The 26,358-nt window shown below is 34.4% G+C and overlaps 1 protein-coding gene across 3 annotated transcripts in view; it reads right to left on the minus strand.

Moving 5' to 3' along the window:
- The window catches only part of SRBD1 (S1 RNA binding domain 1), a 178,981-nt gene that overhangs the window by 74,648 nt on the left and 77,975 nt on the right, over positions 1 to 26,358 (minus strand). For all 3 annotated transcript variants that reach the window (XM_010967730.2, XM_045504891.1, XM_045504892.2), the window contains exon 15: positions 7,200 to 7,291. In XM_010967730.2, coding sequence (XP_010966032.1) covers positions 7,200 to 7,291 — 92 coding nt within the window. The remainder of the gene's footprint in view (positions 1 to 7,199; positions 7,292 to 26,358) is intronic.

The following is a 26,358-nucleotide window of genomic DNA, read 5'->3' on the forward strand; positions in this document are numbered from 1 at the left end:
ATTAGAAATTCAATAAAAGTATATCAATAATAGGTAAATATCTCAAATCTAAACCTTCAGGAAAACCAACATTATGAAAATCTTAACTTAGAAACTGGTTAGCACAACTGTATAATTTGATAAATGTGAGTAGATCCCATATTTTTAAATTTCTGAAATACACAAAAGGATTTTAAACTATTTTCTACTGGATTCCTTTCTAATAGTTCACTACTAGCGTATCCTTTATTCATCCTTATATTGCTAAATATTAGCAACAATGGATTGAAAATGATGGCTTCTAAATGACATATTAATTCTACAATGTCCCAAGGGCTTCTGGAGTTACAATGTCCCCAATAAACAACCCTCGACATAGATCCTAATATTTCTAGAATTGGCATTTCCTTTCCAGATGCTGTTCATTCTATGTAGCATAAAAACTCAAGCATGGAAGAGCTGGGGGGCAGGAGGAGGGAGAGAGATGAACAATGTTTAAAGCAGAATTCGAAAAGTAGTATGCTCAGGTTTTTGAGAGGTGGTGCTGTTTTCCTCCTGGCAGGATAGCCAAGAAAAGGGTCGTGCAATAAACAGTAATAATGCAAACTTGTAGGTTGAGAACGATCAGGTTTCTGAAAGTAAGAAACAGATAAGTAGGCAAAAGGAGTTGAACAGATTGCTGATAAAGAAAATGAAGACAGAATGAGAGGCATGGCCTAAAACGTGGGGTACATTTACATCTTGAGATAGAAAAGAGAAGGAGGAAATGATGAAAGAGGCAGAGAATGAATGGTGAGGAAAATATAGTAAAAGAAGTCAAAAAGACTCCTGGAACATGTTAAACACAGTCACCATATGTCCCCAAGTCTTTACTCCTAGGTACATACTCAAAAGAAATGAAAACATATGTCCACATAAAATCTTGTACATGAATGTTCACAGTGGCATTATTCATAATAGCCAAAAATGTGAAAGCAACCAAAATATCCAACAACTGATAAATGGATAAACAAAACATGACATACCCATACAATGGTAAAGTATTTGGCAATAAAAAGAAATGAGGTGCTCATACGTGCTATGCAACATGAGTGAACTTTGAAAACACTACGCTAAGTGAAAGAAGCCAGTCAGTCACAAAAGACCATATAGTAATGATTCCACTTATATGAAATATCCACAATAGGCAAGTCCATATAAACAGAAACTAGATTAGTGTTTTCCAGGGATTAGGAAGAAGAGGGGAAGGAGGACTGATGGTTAATGGGTTTGGGATTTCTATTTGAGATGAAACTGGTTTTAAAATTAGATAGCGGCAATAGTTTTACAACTCTGACTATGTTAAAAAATGCTAACATACACTTCAAAAAGGTAAATTGTATGCTATGTAAATTATATCTCAATGAAGCTGTTACATATTTTTAAATGCAGTATGTCGCAATGTATGGCAAATATTGACTATTTTGCCCACATATGATGTCAATATTTCTCTGTATCATTGCTACTATTTGCCACCATTCAGGAAATTCTAGTTAATATAATTGGAAGAGAAAAGAAATAAGGTATAATTACTGAAAAGACAGAAACTAGATTATTTATTATTATTGGCAGATGATGTCTGTCTATCTAGAAAATCCAAGCAAGTCAACTGAAAAAACATCAGAGCTAGTAAGATTTCAATCAGCTGGCTGATTTCAAGACACCCAGACAAAAATTGATGCTCCCATATGCCCATTAACAACCTATTTCTTATTAGAAAATATCATGGAGAATCCATTTACTGTCTGTGTGTGTACTGCCTGTAAGTAAGAAAAAAAAATGTGCAGAACAAGGATGAAGGTATAAATTTTACAGAATTTCACTGTATTTTTATAGAGTTTTAAAAATATTAATTAAATGGCTCTAAAATGTATATACAAAGGAAGAAATGCATAAGGAAAAATGAAATTTTAAAAAAAGACTAAAGCAAGTCATATTATAAGCCACAATAATTGAGAGAGTCTTGCATTGTGGCAGACTACACAGACCAAGAAATAAGGTAAAAATATACATATAGGAATTTAGTTTTTAATACATGGTAATTCGTTAAGAGGTAGTGAAACACAATGGGAAAAGGAAGACAGTAAGTAATACTGAGACAAAAGTTAAGCATGAGAGGAAAAAAACTGTAAGTTACACTAAAAGCAGGAGAAGGGAACGCAGACTGAGTGAAGGTTATCATCCTAAAAGGTAAGCGCCCAAAGCTACCTCATATGGTTAGGCAAGTTGTACAGGGTACACAGCCATATGTAGCAGCACTGAAGCAACATTTCCCCCTCATTCACAATGTGTCTCATATAAAGGGGTTCTGTGGGGCTTAGTAGTTCCACGAAATACGTAGAATCTTAACTATGTTCTCTTTAAAATCTGCCTTATTCTATTATCTAAGAATATCAAAGTAGAAATTTTTATTTTTAAAGTCCAATACTCACATCATTTTATACTTCCCTTTGCCACCAGACAGCAAAAGAGGAAGATAAGTAAAACCTCCATTCTTTCTCATTTCATTCAACTCCAAATTAGAATTTTTCCACTAAAAAGCTTATTAAAATGTATTTTAATGGTGGTAATGCATATCTATTATAATCTTGCTCCTCTAATCAGTATTTACAATTTTTAGTAAGAAGCTGACAAATCAGATGATCTGATGTAAATATTCTAATCTTGACTGTGGTGGTGAGGGTTGTGATTACCTGACTAGTACAAGCTTTTTAAAATTCATAGATGATGTACCTAAACAGGATGAATTTCACTTTATGTAAATATACCCTTAAATGAATGAAATATCTTTTCTCTAAGGATATCAAGCTTTTTCTTTATTCTTCTTTCTATAGTCTCTTTTTCTTCCACGTAGCATACCTCACTCCCTGCCCCATATTTTGGCATCTGTCTTGGTATAAATTTTCCTTGCATGTTAAGTGACCCTTAACTTTCCACCAGGCACAGGGTCCTAAAAAGCTGACTGTAGGGGCTTTGCTGAAAGGTGAATTTGTGGGCTTCACTACAGGGTAATTTGGCCATTTCTTTTGTGAATTTCTGATCTCAGTTTATTTAGGTATCTTCTCTTGTGTTGGTCAGAATCCCCTAATCTTCTGCATGGAAGATTTAGTATTCTCTAAGGATCTACAACAGTATGCAAAAAATTATTTAATCCCTCTTTTTTCAGTAGGTATCCCCACTCTCACTTGTAACACATGTCCTCCAGAGAGGACATTTTAACCCTCTCCTAGAGAACAATTCCCCAGTCTTCCACAAAGGTGGGAAAAGGGCAGCTACTCACTGTGTAGAATGGGAGGTCTAAATGGTCTCTTTTTTTTTAATCGATGTGAAATTCACATAACATAAAATCACCATTTTAAGGTGTACCATTTAGTGGTATTTAATATAGTTACAATACATCATGTAAACCACCCTCTCTACCAAATTCCAAAACATTTCCATCACCCCCAGAGGAAACCTTGTACCCATTAAGCAGTCCCTTTTCATTTTCCCCTCTCCCCAGTCCCTGGCAACCACCAATAGGCTCTCTGTGTCTATAAATTTGTCTTTTCTGGACATTTCATATAAATGTAATCATATAATATGTGACCTTTTGTTTGGCTTCTTTCACTTGGCATGTTTTGAAGGTTCATCCATGTCATAGTACATATCACTACTTCATTCTTTTTTATGGCTGAAAATAATATTCCATTGTATGGAAAGACTGCATTTTTTTGTTTATCTGTTCACCTGCTGATGGACATTTGGGTTGTTTCCAGTTTTTGGCTATTGTGAATAGTGCTGCAATGAGTATCTGTGTACAAGTATTTGCTGAGTACCTATTTTCAATTCTTTTGAGTATATACCAAGGAGTAGGATTGCTGGGTTATATGGTATTCTATGTTTAACTCTGTCTAATTGCTTTTTAAACAGATTTTAACTCAATCCTCTTACTTTAGACCTACTCTCAGCCCTCCCAAGATACTTCTAAAGGTGCTTAGTACATTTCCTGACCCTTTAGGGCTTCCACGATCTATTTCAGGTTAGTTCTCTGTTTTCTATAATGTTGTCCCAGTATTCAACTTTCTTGAGTTGGCTAGATCACTTATTACTCAGCCATCTGCTTTCCAGCTTCAAAACTATTGTTGCTCTTATCCCCACTCCCATTCTTTTTGTCCTAGTGAGTTTATGCCTTCATTCTACCAAGTTACTGTCATTTTAGTGAGATTTCACAAGGGAGTGAAGGAATGACAGGCATATTTAATTTTCCATTTTAGACCAGAAATCCATAATAAACATTTAAATGTCAACTATCTACTATTCTATCCATCCAACTTAAATCCTCTCAGTACAATGAATTTATAACAGGGGGAATGTAAGCACATATAAGAATAACCTCTGTTTTCAATAAGCTGATAAACAGGTCAAGAAGATACAGTAAGAGAAAGGTCATTTTCTTACATATGTTTAACACTTGTATGAATGTTGAGGTTCTGTTATACTTGATACAGTAAACTTATAGAGGGTTGAAAGGTAAAACCCACACCCATAGGTAGGTCAGGTCTCAAATGAAGTATAAAGTCATCCCTGGCATCAATCACTAGAAAAGATAAAGACTCCCTCCCAGTCAGAAAGCAGGAATTGAAAAGGAAGTGGGCCCCAGAAAGCCAAGAGTAGAAACCCTCAGCTTCTTTCAATATTTGCTTCCAGGACCAGACTTTGAAGACTCAAAATGTCTAGGTAGATGTTTTGAGTTGACAGGGATCAAACACAGTCATTGCTATGTGGAAGCAAGCTGAGACAAAGAAGGAAGGCACACCTGCAGTGAATCACAAGCTGAAGACACAGCTAGATTTTGAAATCAGAGTAATTAGAACTATATGCCAATTCCCCTCTTTATTATTTCCTATTGTCATAGTCCTGTTAGAATGTTGTAGTTGTGTCCCACCAATAATACTGTGCCAGTCATGAACCCACACGGGCCAGTGGTAAAGAGGAAACAGCAGCCCCATTAGCAATGGGAAGCCTGAGGGACTGTCACATCCTATGTGGTATTTTTTTTTCAAATGCCCTGTTGGTAGATTACCTTTCAGTGCCAACTTGGGAGGCTCTGAATTTTATTTTTTGTGAAGAAAGGTATCCTTTTATTACAGAAATTAAGTACACAAACATAATGGACACACTTACTTCGCTATGCAGCCTATTTAAGTCTGGGTTTCCTCATCTGTATATAGAAATAATAAGTGTCTCACAGGGCAATTGTGAGGATTAGATAATCCTGGTAATCCATTTACCACATTATTTCACATATATTAAGTGCTTTAAAAGATTAGTATTAGCAGCTCCCACTGTGATTACTACAGCTACTCCTATTATTATTATTACTATTGTTATTACAAGGCAAGGACCAAAAGAGAACACGGCAAGGAGGCAGAGACCACACAGAGTTGGTGTGACAGAAAAAGACTTCACCGAAGAAGCAAGATCTTGAGCTGTGATCTGAGTTTGAAAAAATGATCATTTTTTTTTAGAATAAAGAAGATGTGGTGTATATATACAATGGAATATTACTCAGCCATAAAAAAGAGTGAAATAATGCCATATGCAGCAAATGGATGGACCTAGAGATTATCATATTAAGTGAAGTAAGTCAGACAGAGAAAGACAAATATCATATGATATCACTTATATGTGGAACCTAAAAAAAGATACAAATTTTATTTACAAATCAGAAATAGACTCACAGACATAGCACATAAACTATGGTTACCAAAGGGGAAAAGGGTGGAGGGATAAATTTGGAGTTTGGATTAACAGTTACTACTACATATAAAATGGATAAACAACAAGGACCTATTGGATAGCACAGGGATCTATATTCAATTTCTTGTAACAAACTATAATGGAAAAGAATCTGAAAATATATATGCATATATATACATATATGTGTGTGTGTGTGTATATATGTATATATATGTATAATTGAATTGCTTTGCTATACACCTGAAACTAACATTGTAGGTCAACACACTTCAGTAAAAAGTAAAATTTAAGAAAAAAGATGATCCTTTTAGACAGGGAATTGTGTCATGGAATGAACAACTGAAGGGAAACTATAGCTTTTTTGGATTAAGAAAAGTTTTTAACCTTAGATTAATGCAAAAATTTCCAAATATATATCTCCAGATAGATATTTCAAGAACAGCCAAAGAAATTTGATGAGAATATTTAAGGAAAAAATTAAATAAAAATTCCATTTCCCCTAATTTGAGGAAATCCCAAATTAGGGAATTAACAGATACAAATTACTTTATATAAAATAGATAGACAACAAGGACATACTGTATAGCAATGGGAATTATAGCCACTATCTTGCAATAACTTTGAAATGAGTATAATCTTTAAAAATACTGAATCACAATGCTGTACACCTGAAACTTACATAATACTATAAATCAACTATATTTCAATTTAAAAAATAATAAATCAGTAAACATACAAAGAAAAGTCCATTTCTAACAAAGCAGTAATACCACCTGTTACACAGAAGAATGCTGACCAGATCTATATTTTGCTTGTGATACCAATTACTTTCATTAGTTGTTATCAAAATTTTTTAATTTCTTCACACACAAGATTTAAACTATTCCACACCACAGCAACTTAATACAACTAAAATCAAATCAGACTGCTTTAAACAATACACTAATGATAATTCTTATTAGCAAGACAAGAAACTGGTCATTTGAGAAATATTTAACAATAAGCTGAAAGTCTTTGCACTTTAAATATTTTTTTCTAATATATTACTTTTCTCCAACAAAAAGCTACAAGTAATATTTGTAATAATAATAATAATAATAATAATAATAATAATAATAATAATAATAATAATAATAATAATAGAGTTTAGAGTATTTTATTATCTTTATCATTAACTCTCTAGTATTTAATTTTACTAAAGATGTTTTGGGCTAATTTTTCACCATACTCTAGAACACAATGTATAGTGTTCTTTAAAAACAGTATTCTTCTGCTTCTTTTCCGAAATTCCCAGTATTATTCCAATCAACCACTTTCTTTATAACATGCCTGTAATACATTTTCTAAAATTTCTTGGATGGTTAAATACTTTGCCTGCTACAAATACACGTCCAAAATATCAAAATCACATGCTTTTGTGATGACCCATAGTTTCTTACCTGCACTTCTCAAATTAGGGTCCAGTCCTGGCATCTCTTTGTTAGCTTCAGGGCTGACACTGTAGATTGATGCTCCGGCTTCACTGACGATGCTGAGAAGAAAGAAAAGGAGAATATCATTTCTCAAACTTTCTGTCTGCTCAAAGAAAACACATGGGTGAGACTAGGTTTTATACAGAAAGAAAACTGCAAGACAAAGTGCTCTCTTTATATTTCAATGATACCTATAGTATTTAATTTTTCATTAACATAAAGTGATTAAGCAGTGTTTGTGTTCTTTGCATAGGAAATACATAGGCTTAAATCCATAAAGAATTCATTCAATCATTTTCTGTCAGTAGCCATAACAGACAGTTTACAGATGAACATAATGGATACTCCTCCGTGGTGCCAATCTCAAAATTTTCAAATACTTAGCTTCTCTTCTGTTTATAATCTATCACTGACTGAAATTTATGACTCCCATCTGAATTAATCTTTCTAAAGCATACAGGAAAATAGACATGTGTGTGGATATGGGCATATGTGGATATACACAAAAACCATTGCCATAAACATTGCCATTATTATTAACTGGTTATAATTAACAACTACCATATGGAAAGGAAAGGGAACAGATATGACATTACTCTACTTTTTTTCAGGAGAATCTGAAATTCTTTTAGTGAACTGGAAACATATCACTTCAGGCAGGTGTTAAGGTGTTAAGCCGCTTCATTTCATCATTTATTTAATCAAAGCATCACACATATCATCCTCTTCCTTTCTTCTTTGGCTCCATATACTTTACAAACCACAATGGGAGCACTCTTACAGATGACAGTTGTATACTGGTTGACATTTGTACAGTTTATCAAACATTTTAAAATTAGAGGCTTTCTTTGTAACACAATTTGCAAAGGAAGCATCATCTACCTTAAGTATTTATAATACCTATGTTTCTGTACCACATGATGATCTAGGTATCAAGATCCAAAAGCAGGCACATGTTGGTGCTTAATTTTTAATCCACTCTTAGAAGCCTCTCCCTTTCTCTGCTCCTCAATTATGAGACAAGTTGAGCAGATTTCTTTTAACATATTGCCCTATTGTAACACTGATATGCAAAATGTGAAAAAGTTAGTTAGCTATCCCAAAGAGTTCTTTGGAGAACTCTTGGTTGAACGTTGACAACAATGATAAGCCACTGAGACTTGAGAAGATTATTTTGTGCAACGAGAAGACTTACATTTTTTTGCAACCAAGATCTACTATCCTAAATTTCATAATAGGGAAAACGAACACTCTGCAACTGCAAAGCATGGCTGCTCATCCCGTTCCTCATCCACACCATCATCGTGATATAATAAGAGGTAACAGGGTACATCTTAAATACACAAAGCACAAAACCAAGCACTTGACGAAATTTAGCATAAACGAGTATTTCGTCACCAGCCATGGAAAATTTGGTTTCAAATACAAATGAACACTCATTCTAACAAAGTTTTTCTAAAAAACCAGAGTATCCATAAAGTGCAGGCTGGACCTATTATTAAGAGAAAAGAATATTTTTAAAAATCTTACCACAAATTTATTTTCTGTCATTGCCAGAAGCCTCTAAACTTACCACTACTTGAGCAAAGGGAATTTAAATGGTAAATAAAAATTCCAATTAACTGTGGCCTTTAGCAGTTGGGTACCTGAGAATTTGCTGGGTGATTCACTGTCTCTTAGAAGTTATAATTCTCAAAAGACTGAGGGAAACTGTTGCAAAGAAAAACACTCAGATAATAAATATTCCTCCAAATACCATACTGCCACTTCTTTTAAACAGAGGAATACAAAACAGATGTGACACGCTGCACCCAAAGATTTTAGATTAACATTAATATTAAATCAATACAAAATGTAGTAAATTTCATATGCTACAGTTATTAGATAGCACGGGTCCAATAAACAGTTCAGTACTAAGCGTAGATCAGAATGCTTAAATAATCTAAATGAACAGAGAAACCTCAACACTGATTACTTCAATATAAAACATATAAGGATCTAAGAAGTGTACGTGGCAAGAATTAAATGAAACATAAAGCTGGGAGTGGTGATGATTTTTTCCAGGAGGAGCTGCTAAAAACAAAAGTTATAACGTCCCCCCCCCACTCCTTTCTTTCTTTCCTATTGAGAGTTCAAGGATAGACATTCAGTAGAAAGTATGCCACATTTTATAAGCCACTTTCTGTTTATTAGGAAGTTTCCCAATAAACTATTAGAAAATTATTCCAATTATCTCTAGCATATCTTGAGGAAAGCCAAAATAAACTTTGCACAAGATTCAGATATCTAGGAAGTATTATAGTTCACAAAACAAATTTCTCTCAGGTGTAAACTAATTAGGCTCATAATCTTAGCAACTTGATTATTTATTTTGCCATAAAGCAGGCAAGACTCTGAGCAAAATTTATAATTTGGGGGGAATCTAACTGACACAGTTCTAACTGAACTAAGATTTCAAGATTATTACAGTACTCTGAATCCTTTTCAAATTGCTTGTAGACAAACGCCTAAATATACACATATGGTATCTCAGGCTTTAAATATATGAAAGTATACTTCAGAAGCTACCACTGGACTTAGGTTTTACCAGATCTATACATTAATGTGCTCATTCTCTACTTTCAAACTGATAATTTTTAAAACACTTTATCTAATTCAGCACTATGCTAGGATCTTTCTAGGTCTTTTTATTAAAAATATATATATAAACCACACACTCATAACCTAAAAAACAAGTGAAAGGCCCACAATACAGATGCATTTACTTTTAAATTCATTTAAAACTTTTTAACAAAGACTCTGTAAGTTAAAAATGCTAACTTTTGTTATCTCAATTAAAATTCAGTGATGTTACATAAATCTGATCATTTATTAGTATAATTTATTTTATTTTAAAAAAATACATGTGTTTAAACCACAGAATTTATATATCCACAGTTTATAAGTCTCTTCTACCAAGATAAATTGTATGTTGATGAATCTTAAAACCAGGTTTGCAAGCACTTTTCTTGCAGTGACTGTTCATTCTGACAGTGAAGGAATGGCAATTTCTTTTACCAAGATGAGACTGGGGCAGCGGGGGTTGATTTTTCTCATGAGAGAGGAAAACTAGCTATTTGTTTTTTTTAAGTTATTGGGCTAATAGTTTTCACATTCATTTACAAGGCTACTTGAAGCCTCTGTATGAGTCTCCTCCCCTCTCATTTCCTAAATATAAAAATAGCATTTTTTTCTTATTTAAAAATAAACTGCATGCTTCCTATGTTAACAGAAGAATTTAATTCAAAGTTAACCTAGTTAAAGGAAAATGCAGTTAGTATTTAGTAAGATATCAAGAATCAGCTATAATATATTGGCTTAAACTAATAAAAACTGATCGTTCTTAATTCTTTGCAAAAGTATACTAGAATTTCTTAAGCTTTATCGATACCTAGCAGCTTCCTTTTCTTCCTTCTTTCTGCATACCAAAAAAATATGTACTAATTCAAAGCTCATTTCACTAAAGTTTTAAAAATAATTTCTCTAGAAACAGTTTTTCCAAATTTTCAGACTGAGAAACATTTATATGAAGAGAGAGTAAATGACTTGACCTCAGTTTCTCAACAAGTAATACAAAGTGCTAAAAAAGTTAATCAACACAAATCTCAATTCTTTGCTCTGCCTATGAGATAATGTGTTCTGAAGTATGAAAGGATAGCTGTTTATATTTTCGGGATGGGAGACAAGGTCAAAAATCAAACCACCATAAATAAAAGGGACCCTAGGATTTAATGTTTAAAGGAATACTTATTTCTAAAAAAAAAAAAAAAAAAAGAAAGAAAAAGAAAAAGAAAGCAGTTTTAAATTCCTTTGTTTAGTAATGAATTGTCATCTTAGGGACTCTCAAATGAGCAATCTCTAGTCATTTAAAAAACTAAGGTATTCTGGTGATGATAAGGATGCAGGGAAACAAGCAAAATACTATACTGTTGAAGTTGTTTAAACTGTAAAACTCTTTTGGATGGTAATTTAAAAATACAGACCAATATTCACAAAAATATACATTCTTTCTGAACTGGCTATTATATTTTTAAGAATTTATATGAAAGAAATTTTAATTTACACACACACACACAAAAGCTGTATTCATCATAGCACAGCTCCAACTGAAAGAAACTGAAACCAAAATGTCTATCACTAAAGAGTTCATTAGTGGAAAACTATACTGTCATTAAAAATTACTGTTGGAAAATATTAAGTGGTAAAGTTGGTCATGAAACTGACATGAAACCAATGTTGATGATTTTTAACACAGGTATATGCAAAAGAAAACAGTCTATGTATTATTAATAGTACTTAAATATGAGTTATTCCTATAATTGCATTATTACTTCTTTAAATTTTTCTGCAGTAACTATATATTTATTTGTAAACAGAAAAAACTTAAAATTTAAGTTTCAAATGACCAGTTTAATTAGCCAGGAGATTTGACATCACATATTATTGATTTTTTTTAAACCAACTTTCTTTTAAAGTTATTAAAGTTATTTTGAACTTAAGTGTGAATAAACACATCATTTGTTAGTAATAACTTCCAAACATGGATTCTAGGAGATCTCAAATAATATTTTATGATATTGTTTTATAACATGAAAGTTAAGTGGCTAAGGAGAAAAGTCAAGAGTAAGCTCTTGATGTGTACATACAAGTCATATAAGAAGCAAATACATGATGAAAGATTTTACAAGAAAGTACACGATATTTGGCTTCTGAATTCATCCCCCAAGTTATCCTTCATGATCATCAGGCACAAGCATTTCACTATCCACAACATAAAAGATGTGAGTTGATGTAGTAGTATACCAGGAAAGTAGTGTGTGTGGGGAAAAAAAAAAGGCAAAATTTGGTAAAACAGAAAAAAGCAAAAATACACAGTATCAAGAGTTCAATGGCACCATGGAGTTTACCTGCAGGGATGTAACACTAGCACCATCTGGTGGAAGACCAGTTAGAAGCAATTCTCCAATCACCACAGTTTTAAAAAAAAAATTATAATCTATCTTTCAAAGAATGAGCATTTTCCAAAAAGAACGAGTCTAGCAACAGTACAGTTATCACACAGGGGACCCATAACAAGCCTGGAAGAACTCAAAATGACATCCTATCACATCCACAGAGCAGTAGTTAAACAGTATAGAGTTCCCTTGCCTACTTGTCCTTCAGTGCCTCACACTGTATCTGACTAATACTTTCTAGACACAAAAGAGACCTAAAATGGACAAACTCAAATTAGCAACTACCAAACAGAACTATAATTTGGAATTTGGGGTTCTTCAAAGTACCAGCTACCTATTCCTCTGGGCCATAAACACAACAAGAGTATTCATTCAATATGAGAATCTGGTTCTGCTATTTAGCACTCTCAGGTTTATATTCACAATGATGCTGAGCTGCTCCAGTGTACCAGTGTGTCAAAACATTCCACTTAAATGACTTTTACTGCTGTCAGTGGGCCATTCAATGACAGAGATGACAAAATCACCGGTACCTTCAAATGGTGTCACAGGGGAAAGCAAATCAACAAACTGAAGGACAAAGAAGATGGACAGCTTGTCTCTATTTGTAGGTTGAGTCCCTCCACTGAGGTAAAAGCAGTTTCTGACAAATGGAACCAGCAGAAACTGTCAGTCTCTACCATCCTCTAAGGAAAGTATTCCTTTTATTTTCTTTCACTGTCTTCTGCTTTCCTTTAAAAAAAAAAAAAAACCCTCCTTTATTTTTCCTTCCCCATCTACGTTTGAGACCAACATGAAGTTGTTACCAGTACTGCGCAATACCACTAAAGGCAGCTCAAGGAAAAGCAGCCACGGGAGCAACCACGGGGCCGGGTGCTGAAGTGGTGTTAGACTAGGCACAAGGACAGGGCCCCGTGGATCCAGAACAAGCAAAGCGAGCAGGGAGAGTGAACTAACTGTGGAAGAAGACATTGTTTGTGGTGGTAAACACACCACGTTCGCTACTAACAAGTCACAAAAACTCAGAGGGCAAGGAAGAAATAACCGATCTAACTTTACAATCAAACTGTCCTCTGTCAACATTCCGAAATGTACTGATTTAAAGAACATGATGTCAAGCCACCTGCCACCCCTGCACCCCCCCCAGCACACCAAAAAGTATGTCTCTCCTCATTCTTGCAGTTAACTCTAAAATTGGCAATTTTTTGGTACTCAATTTGCGCTTACTCATATAATAACAGATTACCTGTGTTTAGTGTTGTTCAAATGCAATTCTATTTAGATATAAATCTGACAGTTACACAGAGAATTGTAGAGTTTTCTTACGAAGGGGAAAGTTTGCTTCATTTATTCTTTTCTAGCCCTTTTTTTTTCCAGCTTAAACACATCAATGAGAATTTATCCATTAATAAATATTCAGATTGCTATGGCATAGACTTTTCAGAATGAAACTTATTACAAAATATTTTATTCCTTTATTATTCATCCAATAACAGAAGTCAGAATCAGAATTACCAATTTAGGAATATAATATTCTAATAATTTGCTAATAATAAGTGCTCAATAATATGAATTATTAAAAGCTTTAAGAGATAGCAACAAAAAAGGAAAGAAGCAAAGGGAAAGAGATAATGAGAAGCAAAATAATAAGAGAGACAGAAGCTGAGATATACTTTGCCAGTAACTAATAGCCTAGTTCTTTTTACCTACAGTTGAATAAAGTTTTGGAAATAACAATGATTTGTGCTATATTCCCTAATGTTCTTCTGAATACTTGCTGACAATCTCAGTGAACTCCACTACAAATGACACACATTTTATCAGTTTTCACACCGTTACCCACTCCTCTTTTTCTCCCTTGACTTCCTTTTGTTTTTAGCTCCAACCCCCACCCTGCCAACCTCTACTGTCCTCTGAAGTGAACTTATACCCCTGCAGAAGTCAGCACATCACCCCCCATTTAAGGGAGACCCTCTCTACATAATGTGTCACCTAACATACTCACCAATCAGCAGCCTCCGGTTTGAATCACCAGGCCCTTTTCTGAGGCAGCCTCAAACTTCAGAATTTCTTTTGGCCACCCAGATAACGCTCTTGGGAAAGAAAACCCAAACAAACCCTGAAAGCACATGCCATACATAAGATGACTACTCTAGATCAACCATAAGAGTGGTTTTTAAAAGTACACTCAGCAGATGGAGGGAGAGAATGAGTTTTGTTCAGTTCAGCTGGCTGCTTCATTTATTTCTTTATCTACGGCCAGATCTTTACTTTTTTGGGATCACTGCACATTTCTGGCTCTGCTATATTACACTGTGTAAATATTTAGGAGAAATAATTCCTTTCAAGGATCTAAACTTCCACTGTTGTTATGGCAAATGAACCTGTTTATGCTATGTTTGTTAAGTAACAGCAAGCCTAAAAGAACACAGGAATTTACTAATATATGTGGTACACAAACATCACAATCATAAAGCTTCTCATAGAGACATATCAAGGACATGAAAGGCCAGTTTATTTTTACTCCCACTGCCCTGTAATTTTCTTTAACTCTACTACAACAGTCCTTAATTAAAACCTTTCCTACAGTTACAGTAACAGGGCAGATTGAATGTACATAAGCTGTACCCAAACTACCCACATTTCCATTTAACCTTTCTTGATACTCAAGTGATTATCAAACTTAATCCTGCATCAGAATCTGCTGGAGGTTGTTAAAACAGATTGCTGGGCTCCAGCCCCAGAGTTTCTGTTTCACTGGAGCTGAGAATTTGCATTTCTAACAAGTTTACTGGTGATGCTGATGCTGCTGAGAGCACAGATTTTAAAGTCTTATTGAGGTATAATTTACGTTTCATAAAATTCATCCACCTTAAGTATATGTTTCATTTTTCCTGGATAGAGTCCCAAGAGTGAAAATGCTGGGTTGTACATTTATGTTTAATTTTTTAAGAAACTGCCTAGGTACAATGAAAAGGGCTCCAGTTTGTTGATTTCCTTGATAATACTTGTTGTCTGTCTTTACAACTATTCTAGTGGTATCTACCTGTAGCTTATCTTACACTTTTCAATCAATAATGATGCTGAACATTTATTCAGTGTCTTTGTTGACCTTTCCAAATCTTCTCTATTCAATATCTATTCAAATCTTTGCCCATTTTTAACTGGCTTGTCTTCTTATTATTGAGTTCTAAGTGTTCTTTATGCATGCTAGTTACAAGTCCTTCACCAGATACACCAGATACATACATATTTGCAAATACTTTCTCCTAATTTTTGGCTTGTCCTTTCATTTTTCTAATAGTCTTTTGAAATAGAAAAGTTTTAAATTCTGATGAAGTCTAAAACTACACTCTGAGAACCACTGTTCTAAAACCTCAAAAAATCAAAAGAAATACGACACCTTTGAAAAATGTAAAAACTTAATGGTTTCCACTCACATAACCAATATGTAAATGTCACTTGTAGTATCTGCTTTTTTGTTTTGTTTTAGCAAAGCCTATCATAACTAACATCCTAAACATATTTACTCTCTTTAGGAGAAAAGGAAAAGAGAACTTGCAACTAACTGGCTTTACTACATTATGGAATGATTAAATTCAGCTGCAGATGAGTCTGAGCTATCGCCTGGGAACACTGGATGGCATGCTGGCACTAAAGAACATGGAACTCTGAGTCACTGCTTTCACAATCACTGGTCAGTCCTATGGCTTTTGACACCATGCTTAAGGATATAAGAAATATGTCCATTTTACAAATTAATGGGAATAAAGATAAATAGTGTACCATGGTAGACATTATAGAAAAAGAGCATATTACCTGAAAGACACATTTGATTTATTTTGATATTTTTGTCTATTTTTATTAGTCTTGATGTCAAGGCATCATAATATAATACATATACCAGTACAGCCCTGTCTTTGTACCTTGAATTCAGAGGAGCCAAAGATGGCAGCTAAAATTCAAATCTTATCTAAGACTATAACTTGCAAATGTATACAACATACTTCAGGAATGTATAAAATATGTTTAATTCAGGTAGAAGAAATATTAGGGTGATTCATTCCAAATCACTACATGCTGACTCTTTGATGATTATCCATGTCCAAAAAGCAAATCATAAGATAAAGAAGCTTATGTGAACACTATTTCTATAACCATGACCTAAGACACAGATTCTGTGATTTTATGGAAAAACTATAATAATAGGAAGGATCCAGTTAAAAGTTTTAAAAAATCCATTTAAATTTGCAACAAGAATCCTTCTTTATATAATTCAAGTCAACCTAGGACACAAAGCAAGAAGCTCTGTTTACTGAAGCACTGCCAGGCTTTCACTGTAAAACGTTTTCAAATATTTATGTTCTAATTCATGGACCCTATTCATAACATAAAAGCCACTCCTTTCCTAAAAGCCATAGTCCTCATTGCCTTTCAATTGCTGGAGATGGATTTTATTACTTTACTAGTCTTCATAAACTACAATACAAGGGACAAGTCTGTTGGCCAATACTTATTCTTCTTTTTCACTGAGCCACCCAAAGCCACTTAAAAACACGTTGTCCAAAGAGGTGTCAGAGAATATAGTTTCACAAGCGATCCACAGTCTCTCAACATGGTCTGGCTCCTAGATAAAAACTTACAGGACATCTCATCCAAACTTTTAAAATTTTATACAATTCAAAATAACTACAGTCATTGGAACATTATTCCCATATTATACCAAATTAACCTATCCCCATCTCTGTGATATTACTGGACTTGAGATCCAAGATGAAGATCAAGATACAAGAAATAAAGAATTTAGTCAAGAGCATATAACCAATTATAATTTATCCATAAGATTGAAAGGTAAGAATAAGCAAGATAATAATAGTTTTTTAAGCCTTCATTTTATACCAGAGTTCAAGTCCCTTCCTTAATCAGTTAGACACCAGTTATTAGGAGGAACAAACTCATCAGGTTATACTACTTTTCCTATTCTTATTTATCAATCAGTCCTCTGGTCTCAGAACACTAAGGTTAAATGGAAAAAAAAAAAAAAAAAAAAAAAAAAAAAAAAGAAAGGGAAGCAGCAGCAGCAAAGACCTCAAACAGGAGGCCTTACTCCTGGCCCTTTAAAATTCAACAGCCATCAGTGTGTGCATCTGTATGACAATATGATCATAACAAGAATCCCATCCTCAAAAATCTGCAGTTTCCTATGAAGTTCTTAATAACAATTAAGGAGCAAGGAGAACTGCTCCCTGCCCCCAACTCTCACCATTTATCCAGTGAAATCCAAAAAATAATCACTAAAACCTTTGCTTATACAAACAGTAAATCAGTATCACACCAAATAGGTACAAAGGAGAATCAACACATAAACAAACACATTTGACTCTTCTGTACAAAATCTGCATGCCTCTCTCCAAACTAACAGAACCACACCACTTCAGCAATTCATCCATCTATGAACAAATGCCTTCAGTCTATACCTGAGAAAGGGAACAATGATCAGTTATATCTGTCTTCATCTTGTCTGAAAATCTTGACATTTTTCAGCAAGTAAAGGTTCCAAATGGCAGGTGTCAGAATGCCTTAGTCTCATGTGTGGTGCTAGAAGGCAGGAAAAGCACCAGCAGCATGTGGTCATGTCAGAGCCACACAGAAGCTGCCTAGAGAGCACACTGTGAAAAGAGCAAACCTCAGACTCGGTTAAATCAATCTAGTGCCAGATGCCACTCTCAGAACAAAGCTGTGGTGCCAAAGATCAGCTGCCCAGAGAAACATTCAACTCAAGGCTCTCACAAAAGGGAAAAGAGCTGAGTACAGTGGCACCTGTCCATACCCTACCTGACAATTTGGTCAAACTAGATCCTTCATTGCAGAGATAAAAAAAAATGGCCATAGAATTCTTTGCTTGGTCTACAAGTGAGTATTATTTCCTCAAGGTCATTTTCAGTTAATCTGAAGTCAATAATATGAATCTCCTGCATTTACATAATATTTATAGCTTTCTGAAAGTGCTTTAAGAGCTACTAACTCCTACAAGGAAGTCAGGGAAGTACCCTTTTCATTTTACCAGTGGGGTAAGAAAGAAAAAAGAATTAAACAAAACTCTATCAAGATCATCTGAAACTAAGACTTAAAAAAGGAAAAACTGGTCTCTGGACTATTTGGCCAGATATCTACCCTCTGCCCATGTCTTGCCTCCCAATCATCTTTTCACAGGTTTTCCCAGTAATTTAAAAAGCTTTGGAGCCTTTTGAAAGTTGTTTATAAAAGTCAGTCAATAAGCATTTTTGCCCCCAGAGGTTAATATAATTGGCACGATGGTCTACTTTATCTGAGTCTAAGAAATAGTAATGATTTCTGATGAAAACTCAAAGCAGGAGATGCTGGAGAAGCATAAAAACAAGTTATTTGTTCAGGGAGAAGCAGCCACTGTCAAGTCACCTGGTCAGGCACATCAGAAACTAAACAAACTAGGACTCACTCAGATGAGCAGTACACAGTTAATGATACAACCATTCATGGAAAAGAAAATTCAGTATCATTTAGGTTTTTATACTCTGTTGGAATATGCAAAGGGAACACAGGGCCAAGGAGTGATAATTCAAAACACTCGATTTCCTTCCATATTTCAAAAGACAAAGTACAAACAAGATCTAGGACTTCACTTGGATTCAAGTTAATAGTATTTCAAAATAAGATAGTGTCAAAGCGAGGACCTGTGGAAGCATAAAGAACAAGCATGATCTTCTAATTCTTGCACAAAGAAATTGGTTTCTTCCTCACCATTTTTACTTCCTGCAGCTCCACCACTGAAATGTATTTATTTGCCACACATTTGTGCTTATTTTCAAATTAAAACAATTTGCTGGTGTCTACATTATCTTGTCTTGCATTCTAAGCAACTAGCAGGTACTATTCTTCAACTCTGTGCCGTTGGCTCAAGTAATTTCTCATCTTCATAGTATGAGAACTTACTCTAAGGTCGATTAACATATACAGCCCAGAAAGGATAAAAGTACATACCAATTAACACAGACCCACATTCACATAAAGGACTAAGAGTACCCTCACATATATATTCTATAGTTTGAAAAATCAAATGTATTAAATAAATAAAAATAAAGTTTTTAAATAATTACAAAGAAATTGATTTCTTATTCACCATTTAATCTGCAGGTTTCTATTCCTATAAAATAAGTCATTTTGATATGATCATTTTCCATGTCTGCTGTCTTTTTCCTACACACTTTGCTAACTTAATTGATTCCAAACTTTCCAGCATCTCATTTTTCTGCTTTACCCATTGAAATAGAAGGATTTGTTTTTCTCATTAACATGGATAAAAACCAATTTGCGTTCATGTTTGGAGTAAAGATGAGTGTTGGTAAAAACAAAGTGTGATGCTGTTGTCAAGGAATGTTTATTGCTCAAAATCATGCAAATGATAAACAGACACATGAAATGGATAAACTTTGCACTGGAATCAGATTTAGTATATACTTCAACTGAAATAAAAGCAGAACTAGGACAAACCAGAAACAGGTATCTCATAATTTTCAATGTCACTATAAACAGTCCTCCTAAGTCATTAGTTTTTTCACTCCACAAAAAAGCAAGAGCACAAACCGGGGTGCTTAAGGGTTAGTTAGCTAATAACAGTGCAACCTCTTAATTAAGCCCATGCTTATTAAAGTCACTAAACATTCCCTAAAACATAATCAATTCTCCCTTCAGATCATGAAAATCTTCTAATATCTCTTTTAGTATACCTGGTAATTTTAAATCTTAATTGTTGGGACTTATTTTTGGCAAGTATACTTTATCTCAACAATGCTCAATGTGAAGATAAAATCATAAGCAGAGGGAAAAGGATCCTAAAACTAACAAGTGAAAAAACATAACCTCCTGGTCTAATCTTACCTGAAAGTAATGACATCTCCCCTATTCCTTCATAAAGTTTCCTGCTCCAAATTCTTAAAACCTGGCCAGTAGATATTTATACAATTTTTAAAACACAATATACTAAAGAAAGTTAGAAGGTTCTTCAGATACTTAGTCACACTATAACTTAAAGGTATAAAGTCTTGAAGATTAAAAACAAACATAAAAATAACACAAATGAGAAGAAAGTTAAAGCTGTGTTCTTGAGATTCCCAAAGGTAAGAAAGGAAAAGAAAGTTATAGCGGTCACTTAATATGTACTTAACACCATGTGTAAAGAAAATGTGCGATATAATCTGATCCTGAAGAATTTAAACTACAGACTTCCTGATTCCTCAGTGCTGGCAATCGCATCCAACTGTAACTGTGCACAATGGCTGAAAGAACTTTTAAAATTATTTTATTCCCCCTAAGTTTGTTTTAAGTATGATGTCTCCATTCCAAAATAAATTTTAAATGACTTCATGTTGTTCTGAAAATATATTTTATAACAAAGGGCTCCAGTGACTTTTTCCTGTTAATTTTTAGTTTAACAACTCAAACTTACAACACTTACAAGTAAAATTACAATCTCTAAAGTAATTAATGTTGCACATCACACACCTGGAGTCATATCCCAACATCATTTTCACTTGAAACTTAAAAAAAAACAAAACCAAAAAGATTTTAGCATACAAACTCAAGTGTACACATGTTACTGTAACTTTGACTTTTTTATTCTTAGAGAGAAACTGAATAGTGCTGTTTCTTCTTTATGAGCAATTATAGACAGTGCATTGCTAGATATCATAAACAAATGATTTCACCAAAAATAGACATAAAAATGATTTAAATCATAAGTCTTCATGAAACAAAACAAATTATTTATAGTTATAGGCATTCTTACACAACAATATGAAAGATATTTTTCTTCTTTTTTCCTTATTTAAATAGGAGGAAAAAAGAGAAAGAAAGAAGGGAGGAAGGGTAGGTAAAGAAAACAGACGATAAATGTTTCCAGGAGAGAGTGGGCAAGCACACACATACACATATATGACTGGCAAATCTATTAAAACATTTTCTTCTCACTAAAATATTTTTCACTAAATTATGTAGAATACAAATAATAATGACTTGTAAAGAAGTAACAGAAAGTAATCAATTGATCAATAAGCAGTCTACTCCAAATCATCTACCCACCCTAATCTCAGGGGGATAGATTTGTAGTAAAATGAATGCATTTCCCTCACCTGGAATAAATCACTACCATCATGAGCAAGTTTGAGAGTATCCATTTCCAACCTTATCTACGGGTTAAAAAACAAAGTCTCACATATTAGAAACACACACACACACAAAGAAGAAACTAAAAAGCACTCTTTCCTGTTCTTTCACCTATTTCCCAGGCTTAGAAACCAGGCTTCTGTCAGCGGATACTTTTCAAACATACACTTCAGTTTCAGTTTGGCCCTTTAAACAGTATCCAATATAGTTGCAGAAACGCAGGTTTCCACGATAATTTTTCAGAAAGAAACTAGCACGCATGCTTATGTATGGTGTGTAAACGCCATTCTTGTTTCAAGCCTTAACTTCATCACTGAAAAATGTACATTTTCCATTATATAGAGATACACAACAGCACAAAAAATGACCTGTTTCTAAAATTAGTCTACTCCACCATTTTCAAATGCCAAGGGAAAAATGTTTAAAGCAAATAATACTTCTGAGTTAGAAAGATGCAGACTATAACATAACCAAAGAACAGAGGCAAGAAAAACTTACACATTTTATACTTAAATTTACTGTCCTTATGGAACACTTTGTGTCACAAAGATCAGTATTTACTGCATTAACCTCACATCCTAATATCTTTAGGACAAAGGCCTTTCAGCCATGTAAGAGTATTTTAGGTGAAGCTCCTATGAAAACACCAGCCAAGGATCTTGAACTATCATATTAAATGGATCACAGGGCTTACAAAGTGCTGCAGACATTCAAAGGCACTCCCTGCACTGAGCATCACAATCCCAGCAAAAGAAGATGTCACTTCGGGCACATGCCCAAGTCGTTTTCCGGAATTGTTTCTTGTCAAATTAAAACGTCAAAAATTAGTCTATCAAATGCTGTCCCTCAGGAATCAAGCTCAACCCAAAAAGCAACTGCCAATTAGTAAAGTCGGGTCTTTCAATGGGGAAAAATTTTCTTTTTCTATTGATATCTGAAATTAGCAGGGCCCAAAAAGAAAAGTTTCATCTCAGCAGTTAGTTTAAGTGCTACTGATAGCTATAATCACGTGCAGGCTGCAATTCCTTTTGAAAGGCTTTTTAAATGAACAAATACAAAGAAAAAAGAGAAACACAAGTGTTTTCATAGTGAATGACTGCCTAGGATTACAGAGTTATAAAAAGCCAAGGTTAGGGATCCAGATAAACATGAGTATTGGGAACTAACAAATCAAAGTCAAATGAAATCCTTGCTCACTCTTCTAACAAGGTCAGTGCACCCATCCCTTAGCACAATATACGTTTGAATTTCAGGTTGCAGAAGGTGCTTCAGGAAAATAAAATCCACCACAAATCATTTAATGTTTCTCTATTAAAATTGTCTAAGAAAAACTTCCTGTTCACTTGTTTTTTTCCCCAAAAGCTGCATATCACTCAGAGACTGCCTTGCTGAAGTCTTCATTCATTAACAGCATGAAGTGTGCACCGGTAATAGATGTTCTCTGGCAGCCAAATCATACTGTATCTTTTTCACCTGATAATCCCGATGAATTTATATAGTACATTTTTTTAAATATAGTACATTTGTAATTTACCCACAGAAGTGAGTCATGTTCATCTACTAGAAAGACCTATTGGTTGTCCACGAACTTCCCCCACAAAGTTCTAAAACTTGGTTTCAAAGGACAGAATTACAAGCAACAAGACAAACAAGCTCACAGAATAAGACTGTTTACATGAAGCATGTATTTAAGTTACCTAGGCTTACAGTTTGGCAAAAGTCATATGACCTGTGGCTACTAAAGTAATCAAAAGATTCAACTTTAGCTGTGGCAAGGGACAAAATTAAAAGCAAAAATTCAACGATATATATATTTCCATGTATACAGTCCATCTGCGCTTTCCACAAAAAGCCTCTGTGATTTGAATTATCAAACATTTTCCAACTTTTTTAAGTCTCCATTCCCAGACACTAAATTTCTTGGCTTTGTGGCTCAAGCGATGACAAAGAGATAATTTCCTATTCACTTCCCTTACCTCATCAACAAGACTGCTAGAATCCAGTTATGTTAAGAATTATTTTCAACAGCCACCTTCAATTACAGATGTTTGACATGATCACAGACTTCCAATGCTAATCCCCTTTCAAGTTAAAATACCTACACAAGGGCCCTCTGAGACACACAGCATGGCTATTTGCTTTGCTTTGCTCTTACCCTGCAAAGCAGCTGAAATACATTTGAATCCTTTCTCTCCTCCCCTGTCACTATCATCCATCTCTTATACAAAGTGGTGCACAGACCCACATGCTTCTGTCAAGACCTGAGTCTTGAAAAAGGGGTTTTCGTGGTTAAAACATTGTTTTTCTAAGTATGCCTCTAAACCTGAAGGCTGTTTAAAGCAAGGAAAAGAAAATTTTCATGTAATTGACTCTCATTTCCCCAAGTTCTCTATAGACTATACTTCCTTAGTTTACATACATTTGCATGATCTGAGTATATTTAATTTCCTGAGCCCTATTTACTAACCACAATTATGGACTTCGAAACTTTTAGTCTTGCCTATTCAGGAAAAATATCCACCACTTAACCCAATGTAAAGAAAACCTAAATCTATAAAGAATAATACCATCAACAAACTTAATTATACTTATCTGTTGAGGAGAGGTGTTTTTTTTTTAAATTTTAAAGACTAATACAATTTTCTGGCACACCAAATTCAGGCATTTATACCAAGAGCATAAATCTAAGTTTCTACTATTTCCAGTGACAACAAGCTGAGGCTTTGAACAACAATAACAAACAAACAAACAAACAAAAACAATTCTGCTTTATGTGTAGGTGGATTAAAATGTTCTTAACCTGAATTTTCATAAGTCAAATTCCATTTTAAATGCATTTTAAGCTTGTTTCATACCTATGTTAATTAGAAAACATGGACCTCTCTGTTCTACTGTTAGAGGAAAGATAGGTCCATCCCCTTTAATCTACATTTGGTTTATGTTCCCAAGGGAAGTGGGAAAAGGTAAAAAACCTCACCCTGAGAAGGACCAAGCAAGAATACAGTAACTACTCACAAATTACTCTTGGAGTACAGTCCCTCAGCTAACGGGAAGCAAAATCAGAAAAAAAGGGAATCAGGGTATGTCACCCAAAAATATGCCACTTTGACAGAATGATTATTTTAAGCTACAGGAATCTGAGAAATGACAGGTACAGGAAGGACTCTCTGACCTCCTCCTTCATAAGACTCTCATATGAGAAATGCCCTCCTTACACTTGGAAGTAAAGGAGCATCCTTACCTCCAAAGACAGAGCAATGCTGAGAAAAATCCGAAAGCACAGGCCTTGCTAGTTTCCCCCAGCTTACTACCTGTAGCTCATGTCCTTTATGTCCTCTACCATGTTTTTCCACACTTTCTACTCTTCATCAACCCTACTATAAAAATGTTCAGGCTTAACCATTTCTTTGGATCTTCATTTCCTTATGAGGGCTCTTTTGTCATGTAAAACATAATTAAATAAACTTCTATGCTTTTCTCTGTTAATCTGTCTTTGTCGGTTTCATTTTCAGGCCCAGTCAAGGACCTTAAGAGAGTCAAGGAAAAGTTTTTCCTCCCCTACAAAAGCAAGAAATCAAGCTCCACCTTCAAGCTCTTTCCTTCCTGGTCATGCCACTGTTCTTTCTACAACATTTAACCCATTGCTCCAGCAAGGTCACAACCACAGGAGTGGCAGTGAGATCTTCTCTTTCTTCCTCTACTTTCTTCATGTAAAACTATGTTAGGCCAAAGGTGATCCCTCAGTGACTACTTCCTGTCATCTGCTGAGATTTCAGGCTCAAAAACAGAGTACTGATGAGAATTAGTCTGTAGTCTAGTTACATGAGAAGGCTGGTTTACCCTCTGGAAGTTCTACTCCTCCAGAATGCTCCCTTAAAAAAAAAAAAAAAAAACCTGACCAGTTAATGAGACAGTTAATTAGTTTCAACTTAGCATTGAGACAAATTTAGTTTATGATAAATTTAAAAACATTTAAAAGTTGAAGAAGGTGGAAAATTCAAAAGAGGTGTTGCATTTCAATACCTTAACAAAAAAAAAATTATCTGAAAGAGTTTTAGGGCCCACAAAGGACAGAATCTGGCTGGCTTGAGCACTGAGCCTCAGGTCCCTTCTGAAAAGTTAGGGGTTAGGCTAGACCTTTTAAGGGTGTTCTGACACCTACACTGTATCATGTATGACTTAGGGAAATTCCTTAATGCTAAAAAACAGATGAAAGCGGATTAATCTGAGTATAAATCAGTCTTGTTAAGAAGTTTTTTTGCTATTGTCTCCATCACCTTCCAATGAACAATTAAAAGTAAGGGTAAAATTAAGAGTGTTAAACAATAGGCAAGTTTTTTTCCTTAAGTCAAACTTTCTGGGAACATCTACTATAATTTAAACAATAGTTTTTTCCAGGCATCTGTGCTGGAATAGCAAGAGATTTAAGCTTAGATAAGCTGGAGTTGGGTCCCCATCTCACTGATGCTTTAATCCATGAAACTGCAGTTCAGTTTCCGAACCTGTAAAATGTGAGTAATACAACCAGGTGGTTACTGCGAAGAGAGGTAAGAAGAGGTGTAAAGGCACTTGATAAGCAGTAGTAAACACGTAAGATATTATTACAAAACATTTTGAATCAAAGAACTTATTAAAATCTAGTTTTATTCACCTCTATGAAAAATATATCATGATTTAAGTTAGAAAGACATACTACAACAAAAAGTGATTTACTATAAAGTAAAAATATTTCCCAAGTAAAACTCCTAAAGTCAATATTTGAAGGCAAGGTTCCCGATTTTTGAGCGGAGTGACCACCCCACACTTTTTTTTTTTTTTAACAAAAAACAATCTATTTCAAATTCTTACTAAGAGTATTAACTCCTGAAACTTCATTTTTCACAAACTGCCAGATTATGAAATCACATTCCATGAAGCAGTGGCCTACTGAT

The sequence above is a fragment of the Camelus bactrianus genome, chromosome 15 (assembly GCF_048773025.1).
Source record: "Camelus bactrianus isolate YW-2024 breed Bactrian camel chromosome 15, ASM4877302v1, whole genome shotgun sequence".
In the NCBI taxonomy this organism is placed as follows: domain Eukaryota; kingdom Metazoa; phylum Chordata; class Mammalia; order Artiodactyla; family Camelidae; genus Camelus; species Camelus bactrianus.